The sequence below is a fragment of the Ursus maritimus genome, unplaced genomic scaffold (assembly GCF_017311325.1).
Source record: "Ursus maritimus isolate PB19 unplaced genomic scaffold, ASM1731132v1 scaffold_17, whole genome shotgun sequence".
Classification (NCBI taxonomy): Eukaryota; Metazoa; Chordata; class Mammalia; order Carnivora; family Ursidae; genus Ursus; species Ursus maritimus.
Genome location: NW_024424119.1, coordinates 24,142,982 through 24,157,945, shown reverse-complemented (window position 1 = coordinate 24,157,945; position 14,964 = coordinate 24,142,982). Strand labels below are relative to the sequence as shown.

At 56.8% G+C, this 14,964-nt stretch overlaps 1 protein-coding gene across 4 annotated transcripts in view; it reads left to right on the top strand.

The window, feature by feature from the left end:
* The window catches only part of CNTFR (ciliary neurotrophic factor receptor), a 43,169-nt gene extending 29,892 nt beyond the window's left edge, over positions 1 to 13,277 (top strand). For 3 of the 4 annotated variants that reach the window (XM_008695142.2, XM_040631544.1, XM_040631543.1), the window contains exons 5-10: positions 6,636 to 6,753; positions 6,928 to 7,094; positions 8,478 to 8,641; positions 11,871 to 12,051; positions 12,449 to 12,617; positions 12,708 to 13,277. In XM_008695142.2, coding sequence (XP_008693364.1) covers positions 6,636 to 6,753; positions 6,928 to 7,094; positions 8,478 to 8,641; positions 11,871 to 12,051; positions 12,449 to 12,617; position 12,708 — 800 coding nt within the window. In that variant the 3' untranslated portion in view covers positions 12,709 to 13,277. Of the gene's footprint in view, positions 1 to 6,635; positions 6,754 to 6,927; positions 7,095 to 8,477; positions 8,642 to 11,870; positions 12,052 to 12,448; positions 12,618 to 12,707 lie in introns of those variants that run through there. The other variant, XM_040631545.1, reaches the window with a different exon arrangement.
* The last annotated feature ends 1,687 nt before the right edge of the window (positions 13,278 to 14,964 follow it).

Below are 14,964 nucleotides of genomic sequence, written 5' to 3'. Positions count from 1 at the left end.
GGGGGGGGGGGGGGGGGCGCTGCAGCACCCTGACCTTTGCCCTCTGATCCTATCCTAGCCTTCTCTTCTGACCTCTGAGCCCAGTGTTTCCCACGGAGTCCAGACCCCTGGGCATTCTGCACATGTATCCCACCCCCACCCCACTCCCGGAGGTCTGTGAGATCCGGAAATCATGTTCCCTATGACAAGATGGGCAGAGGAGGGCTAGCAGGGCACGATCCTTCTGGGGCCTGATAGGGAGGAATCCTAGCGTCACAGCTCCAAGCAGGAGTGACCCCACTCCATGTGCGCTCTCACAGGGGCTGGTTATGCAGGTAGAGGAACAGGCACTCTGGGAGGCTCCGGGGAAGAAAGAGCACTTCCTGGAGTGGGACGCACATGGAGATTTGGTGATTTGGAGGATACATTGACAAAGTCACTTCTGGCAGAGCTAAGTGTGACTATAGGCCTCAGAGGCTGTGAGGGCATGAAAGGGCCACTTGGGCTGGTGTAAGTGGGGGAAGGGAGCTAAAGGAGGTTTAGGGCAGATCATGATCCTAGAAGCTAGGGAGTGACATGAGCAGGGTCATCGTGTTCTTAAGAGATCCTTCTCAGGGCAGTGAAGAGAGACAGGTTGGATGGGGGCAATGCCAGGGCAGGAAGGAGGCTGTTCTGGATGCAGCGCAGATGATGAGGAAGAGGGGCCAGGGCATGGAGTCGGGGCAGTTGAGAGGGGCTGATTGGACCTCCAGGAGTTGGTGGTGGATTGAAGGTAGAGAGGACAGGAGAGTAGAGAGCAGGAGGAGTCAAGACAGCCGGTCCTACCCATCACTGCAACAGGGGCAAGGTGGAAGGGTCAGTGGAGGAAAAGATGGTGTGTTCTGGAGGTGCCTGGGTGGCTCAGTCAGTTAAGCATCTGACTCTTGATTTCAGCTCAGGTCTTGATCTCAGAGTCCTGAATTCAGGCCCTGTGCTGGGCTCCACATTGGGCGTGGAGCCTACTTAAAAAAAAAAAAAAAAGATAATGTGTTCTGTTTGGACAGTAGTATGCAAGTCATCTTATTTTGGATTTCCCTAGAGTCAGATCCCAGGATGAGAGTTTGTATGCAAGTAGTTCATTTGTCTGGTGGCAGAAACACCGTAAGGAAATGAGAAGATGCTAGAAAAAGGAAGTTAAGGGGACCAATAAAGACGGAGTTATCCAGTTATCTGGGCAACTGCAGCTTCGCCCTGAGGGAGCTCTGAGTGCCCAGGCAGAACACGTACCTGGGAGTTCGGCCTGAGCTGTGAGGGAGCTTAGAAGTTTGTATACTAATTCCTGCCCATCCTTGGTTGAAGGAGTCTCCCAGGGTGGGGGCAGGGATGCTTTCATTCCCCCACACTTTTGGCCTGATGCCTCAGCAAGCAGTGCAGGTTTTGGTGACCACTGAAAGCTCTTAGGCACCTAACTGCAGCAGAGGGCAGTAGGGACGGGCCAGGGATCTGCCGGGGCATCGCTGACGCCTGCTGTAGGTATGTGGGATTGGGGTCCTCGGGACAACTGGGAGCTGAAGGCTGTAGCCAGTGGATCTGAGGGTCTGGGACTCAGGAGAGGCCTGGGCTGAGGATGGGATGGGAAAGGCCACGGAGGGGGTGAGATGGCCAAGGGAGAGAACTCTGGGATGAGAAGAGAGGACGACCCAGAACTGGGCCCTGAAGACCATCACTTTATAAAGGGTTGATGGAAAGAAATGAGCCACAAAAAAGAGAAGAGGAGGAGCCAACAGGAAGGTAGAGGGAAAAGGGAGTGAATGTGATTCAGAAGACAGGTTTGGAGAAGTTGGAATGAGGAGCTTATCAGTGCTGCTGAGGGTCAAGCTGGATGGGCACCCACCAACAGGATATTCTGAAAATAGTTCCATTTCTTTTCTCCTTGAGCCAAAGATTCATGTTTCTCTGGCCTCATCCCATTTGGGGGATGCACCCCACTTTCTGAGGTTCCTCGGGAGCTGCCTAGGGGAGGAGATGCTTGAGCGACCTGGGAGTCGGCCCTTTCCCTGTTGTCAAGAGATTGCTATGGACAACCACGGGAAATGTTATACTGAAGGGTTGCTCATGGTCGTCCACAAAACACTGACCCACCAGTGGGGTTAGAGTAGGGGTGAAAATGTGTTTTGGTGGGGATATTCTTTTTCACACAGAAAAGCCTTCCTGTGTTTCAACTGGAAAGATGGCAATCATATCCAAGTGTCTGAGTTGCAAGCCAAGGGTGGAATGACCCCTGTTGTCCAGGTTGAGAAATACAGGACCAGCCTACCTGAGTTCTCCCGGGCCCACCAAGAGGTCCGTTGGAAGTGGAACGCTCAGCCTAGCCCCATGTCCGTACACACAGAAAAGATCATACGCTGCGTGCCATGGAAGAAGGAGGAGACCAATTTGACACCCCTGTCTTCTCAGTTTGAGTCCTAGAAGTCCTTAGGATGGACGAGGCTGGCCATGATGGTTAGGCCTTGGTGACCCTGGGCCCTATTCCTAATGACTTGATCTTTGAGAGGTCTTTGAAGAGAAATTGGGTCTAGAAGTGGTGTCTGTAGTCTGTACCCACAGGACATGCCCACAGCTGCCCTGTTGTGACCAGTAGCCCAGGCCTTTTATATATGGCGCTGCCCACTCCCCAGGCTCTGCGTGTCAGAGGAGGGCTGGCCATGAATTGGCTGTAGCGTTAGTAACAGGTACTTATCTCTCATTGCCTTGTTTCCTTCTAAAGAGCTGGTCAGAGGAACAGGGGACATTAATCATGATTGTTTCAGTCACTTTATATTAGTAACAAGAGACTGGGCTTGGCAACACTCAATATCAAATTATTCTTCTAGCAGCACTCGGAGGACAGGACAAAGTTACCCCTGATTTGTGAGTCATTCAAGCCAAAAATTATTTAATATTTATCCTAAACATACAAGATTTTCATGTTTCTATTTCCAAGGGAAACTGATCACAAAAATATCCTGTTGAAAGTCGTCTTAACCAGACTGATCCCTGAACTGCTTTCTCCCCGTCCACCTTCCTGCCCTCGGGCGGGTGCTCACAGACAGCTCGGAGGAGTCCCCCCCCTCCCCGGGCTGATGAAAGGACCGCCACATTAGGAAACAAGATCACAGGGTTACCTTTACTAGCATTCTTTTGTTTACTAGACACTGCTGATTCAGTGTATTTCTGATTTTAAGCTAAAACAAATCAGAGTGCTTTACTGATTTTAAATGGACAGTTCCTTGTCCAGTTTTTACATATCTGTATTTGATTGGTCAGGACAGGAACGCCAGAACCCCTGGTTCAGCACTGCTTCCCCCTCAGCCCTGTTTGGCTGAGAAGGAAAGAGCAGCTTGTGGATGAAGAAGTCTGGGGGAAAAAGACAGGTGGGAGGCAGGAGAGGGGCATCTGGGAAGCCAGAAGTTGGGGTGCCTTGAGAGATGTCATGAGATAAGGTTGGGACAGGCCACGGGCTTTGATGCCACACAGGAGGAGTGTGGGTGGGGCCCGGGCAGGGCTGGAGCTGGAAGGGTCACCCTGCCCCACCCAGCCCGATCTGGCCTGGCCAGGGGTGTGGGCAGCCTGCCCCTCCTTCTCTCTGGGCCGGCGGGCAGGCCTCGTGCGTGCCGGGGGCTCCAGCCCAGGCGGGCTGGCGAGATGAGAGGAAAAACATGCGGTTTGGTGGGCTGGACATGGAAAAACAAGCCAATTAGGAGGAAAACAAACAAACCCTGGGCCAGCGGGGGCACACGCACACATGCACACGCATACACGGCCCCTCATGGGACCCGAGGATGACCTGCCACAGGCTACCACAGTCACTTGGGCATCTCAGGAGCCCCCACAAAGGGCAACTTGGGATGCCTGGGCATCCAAGAATATGTATGCCCAGAGAATGACCTGACACATACGCATATGAGTTTTTGCTCACACACAGCCTCTAACATGTTCTCACGTGGATTCAGCTCATACGTGTGGACACACTTGGAATTCTGGGCACTTTCCCACACCCACAGTTTGAAAAATGTGTTCAGGCTTAAGCTTCGTCTCATGTATAGCGTTTCAGGTATGAGTCTTGCTGTCCTGTTTTTCAGACACCATGGCGCACTTACGCGTGTTCTCGGAGAGTACCTCAGCCCCTCGGCCACACCCGTACAGGCAGTCTTGAAGTCAGACAGCCTGCCCGGAGTCACACAAGTGCAGTCTGCAGTCACACACAGCCAATTGCAGGGTTACACGGTTGCCCAGAGTTCCAGTCACACACACGAAGCCTCTCAGAGTTAACACACAGCCTCACAATTGCCATGTCTTAAAAACAGCTTCTTCCCTACTTGCAGCACGCTCACAACAGGCCTGATCGCACGCTGTCCCACAACCTCACACTTGGTCTCTCACAGCACCCCCACCTCCGCCCACCCGGCCCCTCAGCTGGGCTCCAGCTGCAGCAAGTCACTCCTTTTCTTCCTTTCTTTGTTTTTCTTTCCTCCTTTTCCCTCTGAGAAACCTGGTCCCTGTCAGGAAACCCAAGCCCTTCCCTACTCAGGGCCCAAGGCCAGGCAGGAGTAGCCAGATGACAGACAAAGCCCTGCCTGGCCCCCCGGTCCCCCATGACCTGCCCAGTCAGAGAGAGGCACTGGTTTGAGGGGGAGGCTGGTCTCAGTTGGGGAGGATGGTCAGGAGGAATGGAGGGGCCTGGTCAGTGGGGAGGCTGGCTGGTGGAGGGGGCCTCTGAGTCCAGTGCCATGGCCCGCTCTGCCCTCCAAAGAGTCCCAGGCAGCAAGGAGCTGACTCTGCAGCCTTCAGTACCCACCCCACCCCCAGCACCCTTCTCCTTTGAAGCTGGGGGAGGGGGGGTGGCAGGAGGGGGGAGTGGAGGCTTCTCAGCCGACCTCGGAATGTCCTTTTCTCCTGGGGTGGCTGCCAACTCTGGCCTGGCCTACAGGCCCCCACAAGGCACTTCCTGTGTCCTTGGCCACCCCCCACCCCACCCCCATGCCTCTGTGTCCCTGGGCAGATAGGGAAGGGATATGAGAGGCACACAGGATGAACATGGAACAGACACAAGATGGACACAGGGCCAGGAAGGCTCCCCAGGGGAAGCAGACAGCAGTGGATGGAATGCAGGTTGCCCCTTGTGGGGGCTCAGCTGGGCTCTGGCTCTCCCCTGCAGGCCTGGGGAGCACCTTTGCCCACAGCGTAGCCCACTCTAGCTGCTACATACACCCAAGTTTCCCAGATGCCTCTCTGACCCTCTCATCTCTCCTGCTGCAAAGCCAGATTGGGCCCTGGGGGTTCGGCCCCGCTATACATACACTTCCCACACACTGGACATGTACATGCAATCAGAGTCAGTCACAATCACGTGTACACTGTGGATGAAAGCCCGCAGTTCCCCATGTGTCACCATGGCCACTCGGCAAGCATAGACATGTACTCCCCCTTTCACAGTCCCTGGCTTATTGAACTGCCCCCCTCCCATTTCCTGTCCACCTGTCAGGCAGGGGGTGGGGGGGGAACACAGGAGGGAGGTGTCAGTGTCCCTGGAGCCACTGACGGACATTCCTTGCCTGGGTCAGATCACAGAAGCTGCCTCCTTCCAGGAACCTGAGCCGGCTGTCCTCACGCCTTACCCAATGCCTGAGGGTGGGACAGCCGGGCTAAGTGCTCACAGCAGCAAGAAGTGTGGTTAGATAGCAGAAAGAACTTCCCAAGTGTATACGTGTGTTCATATAGGTGGGTATCTCCTTCCTGGGGTTTAGTTCCAGCTCTGGCTTGCTGTGTGACCTCAGGCAGGTCTCCATCCCTCTGGGGGACTCCCCATTCTAGATTGCAGGCTGCTGCTAACCAAGTAAAGCGCTTCTTAAAGGGTCTGTGATGGAGGAGCTGGGGGCTAGGACTTAGGTGAGGTATACAGTGAGGGAACAGTAGCTTCCTCTCAACAGGCGTCTGCACACACGTGCAGTCATACAGGGACACATTCTGACCCGTGGCCATAGAGACTCCTATGTATGTGCCTACTTTCCATCATGGGTCATTCATGTCACAGAGACACGTGTAACACGTATACTCGAGCGTGGAGACACCTCCACACAGAATCACACCCAGTGTGCATAGCCACCCGGGGCTGTTGTTTCTGTGGAACCGCCAGGCTTGTCCTCATGTTTCTTAATCTCTGCTGGGCGAAGCCTGGGATGACTCTTCTCCAGGGAGTGTACTCTGATTACTCCAGCAACCAGAGGACCCAGTCAAGACACCCCCCCTCCCAGCCTCTGTTGCACAGTTTTTCTCTGTGAATGGACACAGTGTGTCAGGAGATGTGGGGCTGGGGCCGATTCCCCCAGACATCACCTCCATCCTGTGATTGATGAGCTGAGGCCCGCAGCCCCCTGTTCCCTGCAGCTCCCGCCTCCATTGAGCAGGTGGGGGGGGCTCCCTCTTCATATAGCCCTTGTTTTTCTTTAATTAAACATCTGGCTCTCTGCGGCCTGGGAAGCCTCAGACCCTCGCTGACAGCCACCCCTCCCCAACCTCTGGCATTGCCGATGGGTTGAAGGGGGAGAGCTGGGGTTCTGGGGCCCACCTGTCCCCACACTAGCGCCGGGGACTAGGGGCTCCAAGAATACCCTGACCGTGCTGTCCTCACCCCTCAGTGCCGCCGCGGGAGCCTGTGCTCAGCTGCCGTTCCAACACTTACCCCAAGGGCTTCTACTGCAGCTGGCATCTGCCCACCCCCACCTACATCCCCAACACCTTCAATGTGACCGTGCTGTGAGTAGACTTGCCTGTGAACCGGTTCCAACCCTGACCTCTGACCTCTCCTCCAGCCACCCAGTGCGCCCTCAGTCCAGACCCTAGCCCAGCCTTGGGCTTGACCTTCCCCCAACCTCTGCCCCACCTGACCCTTGATGTTGGTAACAGTGCCTGTGCCTCACCCTTCCCCAGGCACGGCTCCAAAATGATGGTCTGTGAGAAGGACCCAGCCCTCAAGAACCGCTGCCACATCCGCTACATGCACCTGTTCTCCACCATCAAGTACAAGGTCTCGATAAGCGTCAGCAATGCTCTGGGCCACAACGCCACAGCTATCACCTTCGACGAGTTCACCATTGGTACGTGGGGCGGGGGTGGTCCCTACAGCATACTCCAGTGGGAGTGAGTAAGTGGATGTGTGCCGGCGGGGTGTGTGAGCATTGCTGGGGATCTTCACGTGTGCATAGGTACATGTGGCGTGTGTATACGTGTGTACGTGTACTCGTGGCGTGTATATACCTGTGAACATTTGAGTGAATGTCCTTTACCTGCAGGGGCCAAGAGACCTTTCCAGCAGCTCTTCCCATCGTCTCTCTGGCTCCCAGAGTATACAGGAGGGGGAAGGGGGCAGGCTGGGCCAGACCCTTGTGCAGCTGCAGCTCCCCCCCGCCCCCACGCTAATGGCTTCCTTACGGCTTGTGATGAATGAGGTGTCAGAACAGGAGACAGGACTGGGACAGATACCGCCCTCACCCCACCCCCACCCCAGCCAGACCCTCTGCCTGCCTCTGCCCCATCCCAGCCAGACCCCTTGCCTGCAGCTGCCCCATCCCAGCCAGACACCAGACCCCTTGCCTGCCGCTGCCCCATCCCAGCCAGACCCCTTGCCTGCCGCTGCCCCATCCCAGCCAGACCCCTTGCCTGCCGCTGCCCCATCCCAGCCAGACCCCTTGCCTGCAGCTGCCCCATCCCAGCCAGACACCAGACCCCTTGCCTGCCGCTGCCCCATCCCAGCCAGACCCCTTGCCTGCTCTTACCACATCCCAGCCAGATGCCAGACCCCTTGCCTGCCACTGCCCCATCCCAGCCAGACCCCTTGCCTGTTGCTGCCCCATCCTGCCAGACCCTCTGCCTGCCCTCCATACCATCACTGAGTCCCCCAGACTGTTTCTACATGAGTTGGGTCCTTACACTCCCATCATGTCCTCAGCCTACCTCCAACCCAGGTCTGCCACGCCTGTGGACTATCTTTTAACCTTGACCCACAGAGCAGCTTCAAACCCAGACTCTTCCAGGGGAGAGTGTATCTCAGTTTGGAACTGGAAGAGTTGAGGTGAAAAGCCAAGCTTGAAGGGAGTGTATGAGACTGGTGCAGGAGGGGGTGATCCAGGTGACAATGGAGACAATGCTGGTAATGGAGCCATCATATAGACCTACTCATTGGGATGCTGGTCATTATGAGCATGGGACTGGGATGATGGGATGAAATTTGGGATATCGCTATCATGAGCTGGTGACAATGACTATAGTGACAGTCCTTGGTGGTGACAGGGGTGTGAGAGGTGGAAATAATGAGACAGTTAATGGTAGCTGCCAGAATGGACAACAGAGAAGAGGGGTGGCCACTGTGACAACTAGGACAATGGTTGGCGATGTGAGATGGTGGACATGGTGACTGGGGTTGACAAAGTGGGGTTGTTCCCAGAGATTAGTGAGGTAATGAAGCTGTGTCTCCTTAACAGTGAAGCCTGACCCTCCAGAAAATGTGGTAGCCCGACCAGTACCCAGCAACCCTCGCCGGCTAGAGGTGACTTGGCAGACCCCTTCGACCTGGCCTGACCCTGAGTCCTTTCCTCTCAAGTTCTTTCTGCGCTACCGACCCCTCATCCTGGACCAGTGGCAGCATGTGAGTGCCCTGCCCTGCCCTGCCCAGATCCCAAGTGCCTGAATCAGAGCCACGTGGCATGGGAGGTATCCATATCACCCATATCAGCTGGTCAGTGTTCCAGTGTGAAGCTGGGGGGCAGTCAAAGAGGCTTTCTTTCCTTGGAGAAGCGATCAGATGGGCCTGGAAGGATGGGTGGGGCTGAGGAAGGTATCCTGATCTGAGGCCCTAAAGGGTTCCCAGTGACCTCCATTAGTGTGATGGGAATACATCTGTTTTTGTGGCTCCCAGGGTAATGGGGAGAAATCCCGAAAGGGAAATGGCAGGCAGGGCAGGTAGGATTTCCCTTTCCTTAACTCTAGCTCTCAGCCCTGATCAGGTATCTCCCTTTTAGACTCTGGCCCAGGCTGCGGACCTGTGCTGGACCCAAGGGGCAGGACAGTCCCTGTCCTCAAGGACTCATAGTCTCAAGGGCTCAAGGGGTCAGAATATGAGTTCAGGCCGTGACTAGTGTCAGGATCGCGAAGTCAGATGTAGCTCAAGGTTACAGATCAGGAGGCAGCCCAGGCTGTGAACGAAGCTGTGGATGAGGCCTGGCATGGGGTCAGGCTGTGGTCTGGGCTGTTGATCAACCTACATTTGCTCTGAGGAGCAGCCAGGCGTTTGGGGCGGACTTGACGTTCTCTCTCCTTTGACAGCCCTGGGCCCACAGGGTTGTAGGCACTCTCTCTGGCCCATGAGGTCTGTGGGCTCGGACAGGGGCTGCGAGGGTACTCCACAGGCTAACCCAGGCTGGTACCTGGGGGTCAACCCACCCACCGGGCTCCAGCCCATCTCTTCATGCCCCCCTTCCAGCGAGGCTTTAAAGTGCGTAATTTGATTCCAGGGTGCCTGTCCAGGTTGTAGGCCTGGCCCCCACAAAGGCTGCTCACATGTTCTCTGACAGAGTCCGGAGTCCCTCCTGCCTGGCCAGCTGCCCGCGCCTAATGCATCGCTAATAACCAGGGTCTAGTTTCACAAGCCCCCCTCCCCTGCTAACGAGCCACAGGCAGCAGCCCCGCGCATCGCGGCGCACACGCCTCGCAGTGGACCTGGCATACTGCCCGCCACACACACACGGGAACATGCACACATACACGTGGTCCCGGCAGGGCCCATGCTCCGTACATGCATGTGACGAGCTTGCCAAGACCACGCGCTGCAGAGCAGACCCCCACGCTGATGTGGGCAGAGCGAAATATGAGGACTCTGGGGCAGGAACATGTATGACCTGTGGTGTGTGCTTGCCCTGTTCCGTATCTCTTCGGCGTTGCAGTCGGCTCGATTTATGGCTCTTTTGAACTTGCCTTTCGCTCTGAACAGAATCCACTCCCCCTGATCCTTGATACTGGAGAGAAGCCGGTGTTTGATCAGGAGGGTACAGGGGGGAGAACAGAGAAATACATCACTTGGATTTTCAGGGGGAGTGAGAGCTCCAGGCCAGGATTGACGAGAATGGGCACCGGGAGGTCTGGCAGGGGCTATCCCAGCGTGGACAAGGTGGGGCGAGTACTGGGATCCAGTGTGGGTTCCCTGAATCTTCTGCTCTGGCCCTAACTCAGCAGGGAGGCTAGAGGGCGTGTCTGGCATGTGCTCCGGCAGACTGGATGGAGCACTCTGAGGCTAGGCAGATGCCAGCTACTAGAGAATTCCTGCCAGTTGAGGAGCCATTCTCTTAAGGGTGTGGATTAAGGGATCAGTGACAACCTAGCAGCAAGAAGGGCCCAGGCCTAGGAGATGTGGCTGCCAGGAAAACACTGGGCTCCTGCGCCACATTTCTAAAGGTGTATGGTGCCCACCATAAGTCCATCGATGAGGTGATAATTTGATCGGCTCTCCATAGCTCTCTCCCTCTCTACTCAGCCAGAGGGGGGTCTTTGGAGGGCAAAAGGGTATAGGGGACCAGAGGAGGAACTGGGTCCCAACTCCAGGGGAGGAGAGTCTGTGGGGTCCACCAATCTTCCAGGGCTGTGAGTAGGACTTTCTGAGCCCAGGTCTGGGCCCCAAATGACTTTCACCCTGACCCTGACCTTCACCAGTGTCTCCCGCCTCAGAGCCACAGATCGGGGCGGGAGGGGGGAGGTTATTGGAGGGGCTTCCTGCTCTACTTAGACCCATCTTCACACACATGAATACACATACACATGCGTGCATGTCCTCACAGCCTGTCAGGTAGGTAGCCCAGACCCCAGTTTTCCGGGAAGGAAGATTGGAACAGGGACCAAAAAAGCCCTGAAGCCAGACGTGGCCCAGAGCAGCCCCCTCCTCCGCCCCTGCCGGCTGCCCCTGTTTACGAGGAGGCTTAATGAGGCAGCGGGTGCCGCTGAGATGAACCAGAGCCCAGCCTGGGACTGGGAGGGGCGCCGGACAGGCAGGCCAGCCTGAAGGGTGGGGGAGACCAGCAGAATAGGGCTGGCCTGGGCGGGGGTGGGGTGGCGAAGCCTCCAGGAGGAAATGGAGCAGCTGTCCTGCTGTCCTGCTGTCCTGCGGCTTGGGAGGCAGGGTGATAACCATGCGGAGGCCTTCCTGAGTGGGAGGCCAGGCTGCTGGGTGCAGTGGGCATCTGGGAAGCCAGGCTCTGAGCTAGAACCCGTGATAATGACAGAGCCGGCTGAAGTGTGTTTGGTGCTCACCATATGCCCAAGTCCTCATTATACCCCTGTGACTTAGATCATTAGTGCCATTTTACAGATCAGGACAGCAAGGCATATGGAGGTTAAGTAACTTGGTCACCTGGCTGAGAGCGGATGCAGCTGAAACCTGGACTCAGGCAACCTAGCTCCATGTCTGTGTTGATAACCTTTCCTCTAAGCACATCACCATCCCCTCTCTTACCCTGTTAACTCTTGTCACCTCCAGGCAGGACTGAGATCAGGGCTCAGCTGGGCACTTTGAGGGAGCTGGGATGACAGCAGAGTGAGACACAGAGCGAAGTCCTTCTTCTGCTCCCCTGAGGGTGCTTCCAGTCTCCTTCGAGATTTTCTTACTCTCCTTGAGGATCCTGTTCCCTCCCTTGGGGTCTCCTCCCCAAGATGTCTTTACCCTCCTTCAGGAATATTCTCAATATCCTCTCTCTCCCCCCAGGAAGCTCTCTTTTCCTCCAGGGGGGTCTTCACTCGTCTCTCCCCAGAAGTGTTCTCAGTTCCTCTGGGGGTACCTCACTCTCCTGACCCCCAGGGCCCCCTACCCCCATCCCGTGCTCTGGCTGCAGGTAGAGCTGTCAGATGGCACAACGCACACCATCACAGATGCCTATGCCGGGAAGGAGTACATCATCCAGGTGGCGGCCAAGGACAATGAGATTGGGACGTGGAGTGACTGGAGCGTGGCCGCTCATGCCACACCCTGGACTGAGGAGCCACGACACCTCACCACGGAGGCCCAGGCCCCGGGTGAGCACCCCCACCCCCTGCCCCCTGTTCTCTCAGTGGGCCTGCGCTGTTGTCTGGCTCTATCTTGTGCCTTCCAACTCCTCTGAGGACTTACAGCCTTAGAGCCTCTGCCCCAGGCACTCTGAGGCTGCCACACCCCTGTCTGTCTGTCCTGCCCAAGCTGTTACTGGTCCTTGCTGTCTGGACATTGTTGGTGGGGTCATCTTTGAGCCGGGGGGAAGCAGGATCTGCCTGCTGGGGGAGGCAGGACACGTCTGAGAGAGGAAGCAGGGGCTGTCTGATGGGAGAGGCAGTACTGGTCTAACACAAGGAGCGGGAACAGTGTGCCTCCTGAACCCCCCAGATCTGGGTTGGACTGCAGCCCTGGCCCCGCCCTGAGTTCCCCCATGTTCCCCAGAGACCACGACCAGCACCACCAGCTCACTGGCACCCCCACCCACCACGAAGATTTGTGACCCTGGGGAGCTGGGCAGCGGCGGAGGACCCTCGGCACCCTTCTTGATCAGTGTCCCCGTAACTCTGGCCCTGGCTGCTGCTGCCACCACTGCCAACAGTCTCCTGATCTGGTAAGTCAAGTGAGGCTGGGTGGCAGAGGGGAGCCCAAGGGGACCCGCATCCCACCCTCATCCCTCACAGCCCCTGCCCTGTTTCCCCAGAGCCCGGCATCCCGTGAGGACACGCCAGCGCACCTGCAGAGGAGCAGGAGGCCGGAGCTGAGCCCGCAGACCCCAGTTTCTATTTTGCACACGGGCAGGAGGACCTTCTGCATTCTCTTCAAACATAATTTGTAGAGACCCCGGCAGGCCCGGGCTTGCCGCCCCCTAGCCCTGCCACACCGCACTGGCCCTCCTCCCTCCCTCAGGAGTGGAGGACCCTGCAGCCAACCCACCCACCAAAGACCCCCCACCCCCACCCTGGCCCCTTGGGCTGGACCCTCCAATGCCAGCGACTCCCAGGAGCCCTAGGGGGGGGTCTGAGGGGAGCCCCTCACATCCATAATTTCTCCTCCTGCCCCAGCCTCCTGTCTGTCCCAGGGTCTCTGTTGCCACCATCAGATTATAAGCTCCTGACGCTGGGGGGGCCCAGCCATCCCCCTCCCCCCAGTGCCCACACTTTTCACTCCCCCACCTGTGCCCGTTTTGTACGACCCTCCCCTTTCCCTGCTCCCACCCCACAGTATTTAATGCCCTGTCGGTCCCTTCTAGTCTGACTCAATGGTAACTTGCTGTATTTGAATTTTTTATAGATGTATATACAGGGGTGGGAGGGTGGGGGGTTCTCATTAAACGTCACCATTTCATGAGTCCTTGGAACAGACCCACTTTGGGAGGGTATCCTCCTTCCAAGGATCCCTCCCCTTCTAGGCCTGGAGGATGGAAGAAATTCTACTTGGAGAGAGTCACCTCTCTCCATATAGATGGGGAGAGGCAGGACAGCTCTCAGGCACATGTGTCTGGGGCTGGGGCTTTCTGCTACTTCGGGGATAAGGCTCCCTGGAGACCAGGGGCAGAGTTGTGGGGAATGAGGGGTCCCAGTGAGGCAGGTCCCACATGGGGATATCCAGTCAGTCCTGGAGGCTGCTGAATCCTGACAGGGGAAAGGCCTCTCAAGGGTCATCTCCAGAGCTGCCTTCCAAGAAAGCCTAGGTTTTAGCCATAGGGGCAGAGCTGCAAGACTGTGAAGAGGCCAGACTTCATCATTGGGCCGGGGGAGTGGTCATCCCTGTCATGCAGACCCGATTCAGGGGCTCTAGCAGGTCAGGCCTGGGGCTCAGCTAGGCTGCAAGGCTGAGTGCAGAGCATACTGGCCCGGGCAGGGCGGGAGGCTGTCTGAAGGAGGCCACTTGGAATGGGACTAGGGACTGGACCTGTGCTTCAGGACTGGAAATGTGGGTACAAGTGTACCCTAGGGTTAGATCACAGTTAAGACTCAGTGTGAGCAGGAGAGGAGCAGGCTTTGGTTTTACAGGGTGCCCCATCTTTGGTCCAGTTCTGTACCCTGACTGTACCCTTCCAGTCCTCAAACTGGGATTCCGAGGTCCCTTTGGTTTCTCCTCACTGGCTGCCCCATGCCTGCTCGGGTCCAGCCCCCTTGTAGAAGCCACTGCAGCCCCTTAGCGGAGGATGCCTAGGGCCGGGGCCACATTGGCAGGTACCTCTGGCCTGGGGGTGGGAGCAAAGGATTAGACCGGAGCCGCATCCTGGGGAGCCAGGCTTGGCCTTGCTCTGGGTGGCCAGACGAGAGAGAGGGGAGTCAGAGGCATGAATACAGACTTGTGCGCAAACTCCCCACAGCAGCTGCTGGGTGCCACACCTGCACTAAGCCTCTCATCCCGTGGTATTATGCACGCACGCACACACACGCACGCACACCCCAATTCAAGCCCTTTTCTTCAGACCAGGGTCAGAAAATGGACATTCCTTGCTCGTCTCACCAGGCCTGCCTGAGATCGTGCCCCTGCGAGGAGGGATCCATGGTGCCTCAAGCACTGATAAGTTAGGCCCGGACAGGGTTTGGGGCTGGGTGAGGGGCTCAGAGTGAAGGTGGCTGGCTCTCTTCCAGGCCAGGCACTACGGGAGGAGAGGGGGTGTTCCAGCTGGGAGATCTCATGGAAAACAAAGGCCTGATGTCAGGGTAGTGGGGCCTGTGGCTTTTCAAGCTGAGTAGCCTCAGCTATGGGAAGGCATGACTCCTCATTCCAGGAAGAGGCTCCCAGGATGGGCATACTGAGAAATGGCTATGGACCTCCCTCTGTACCCTGGACCCCTGATTTGCTTGTTTGTCTGGTTTCCGTGAGATGTAGGCTGAGCCTGAACCTGTATTCCAGGTTCAGCAGGGGTGGAGGGGGCAGGGGGCACCAGCTCTTGCCAAGGACGTTGTATTCCTGGGATGGGTCTGGGCCTCCCCCCTTCC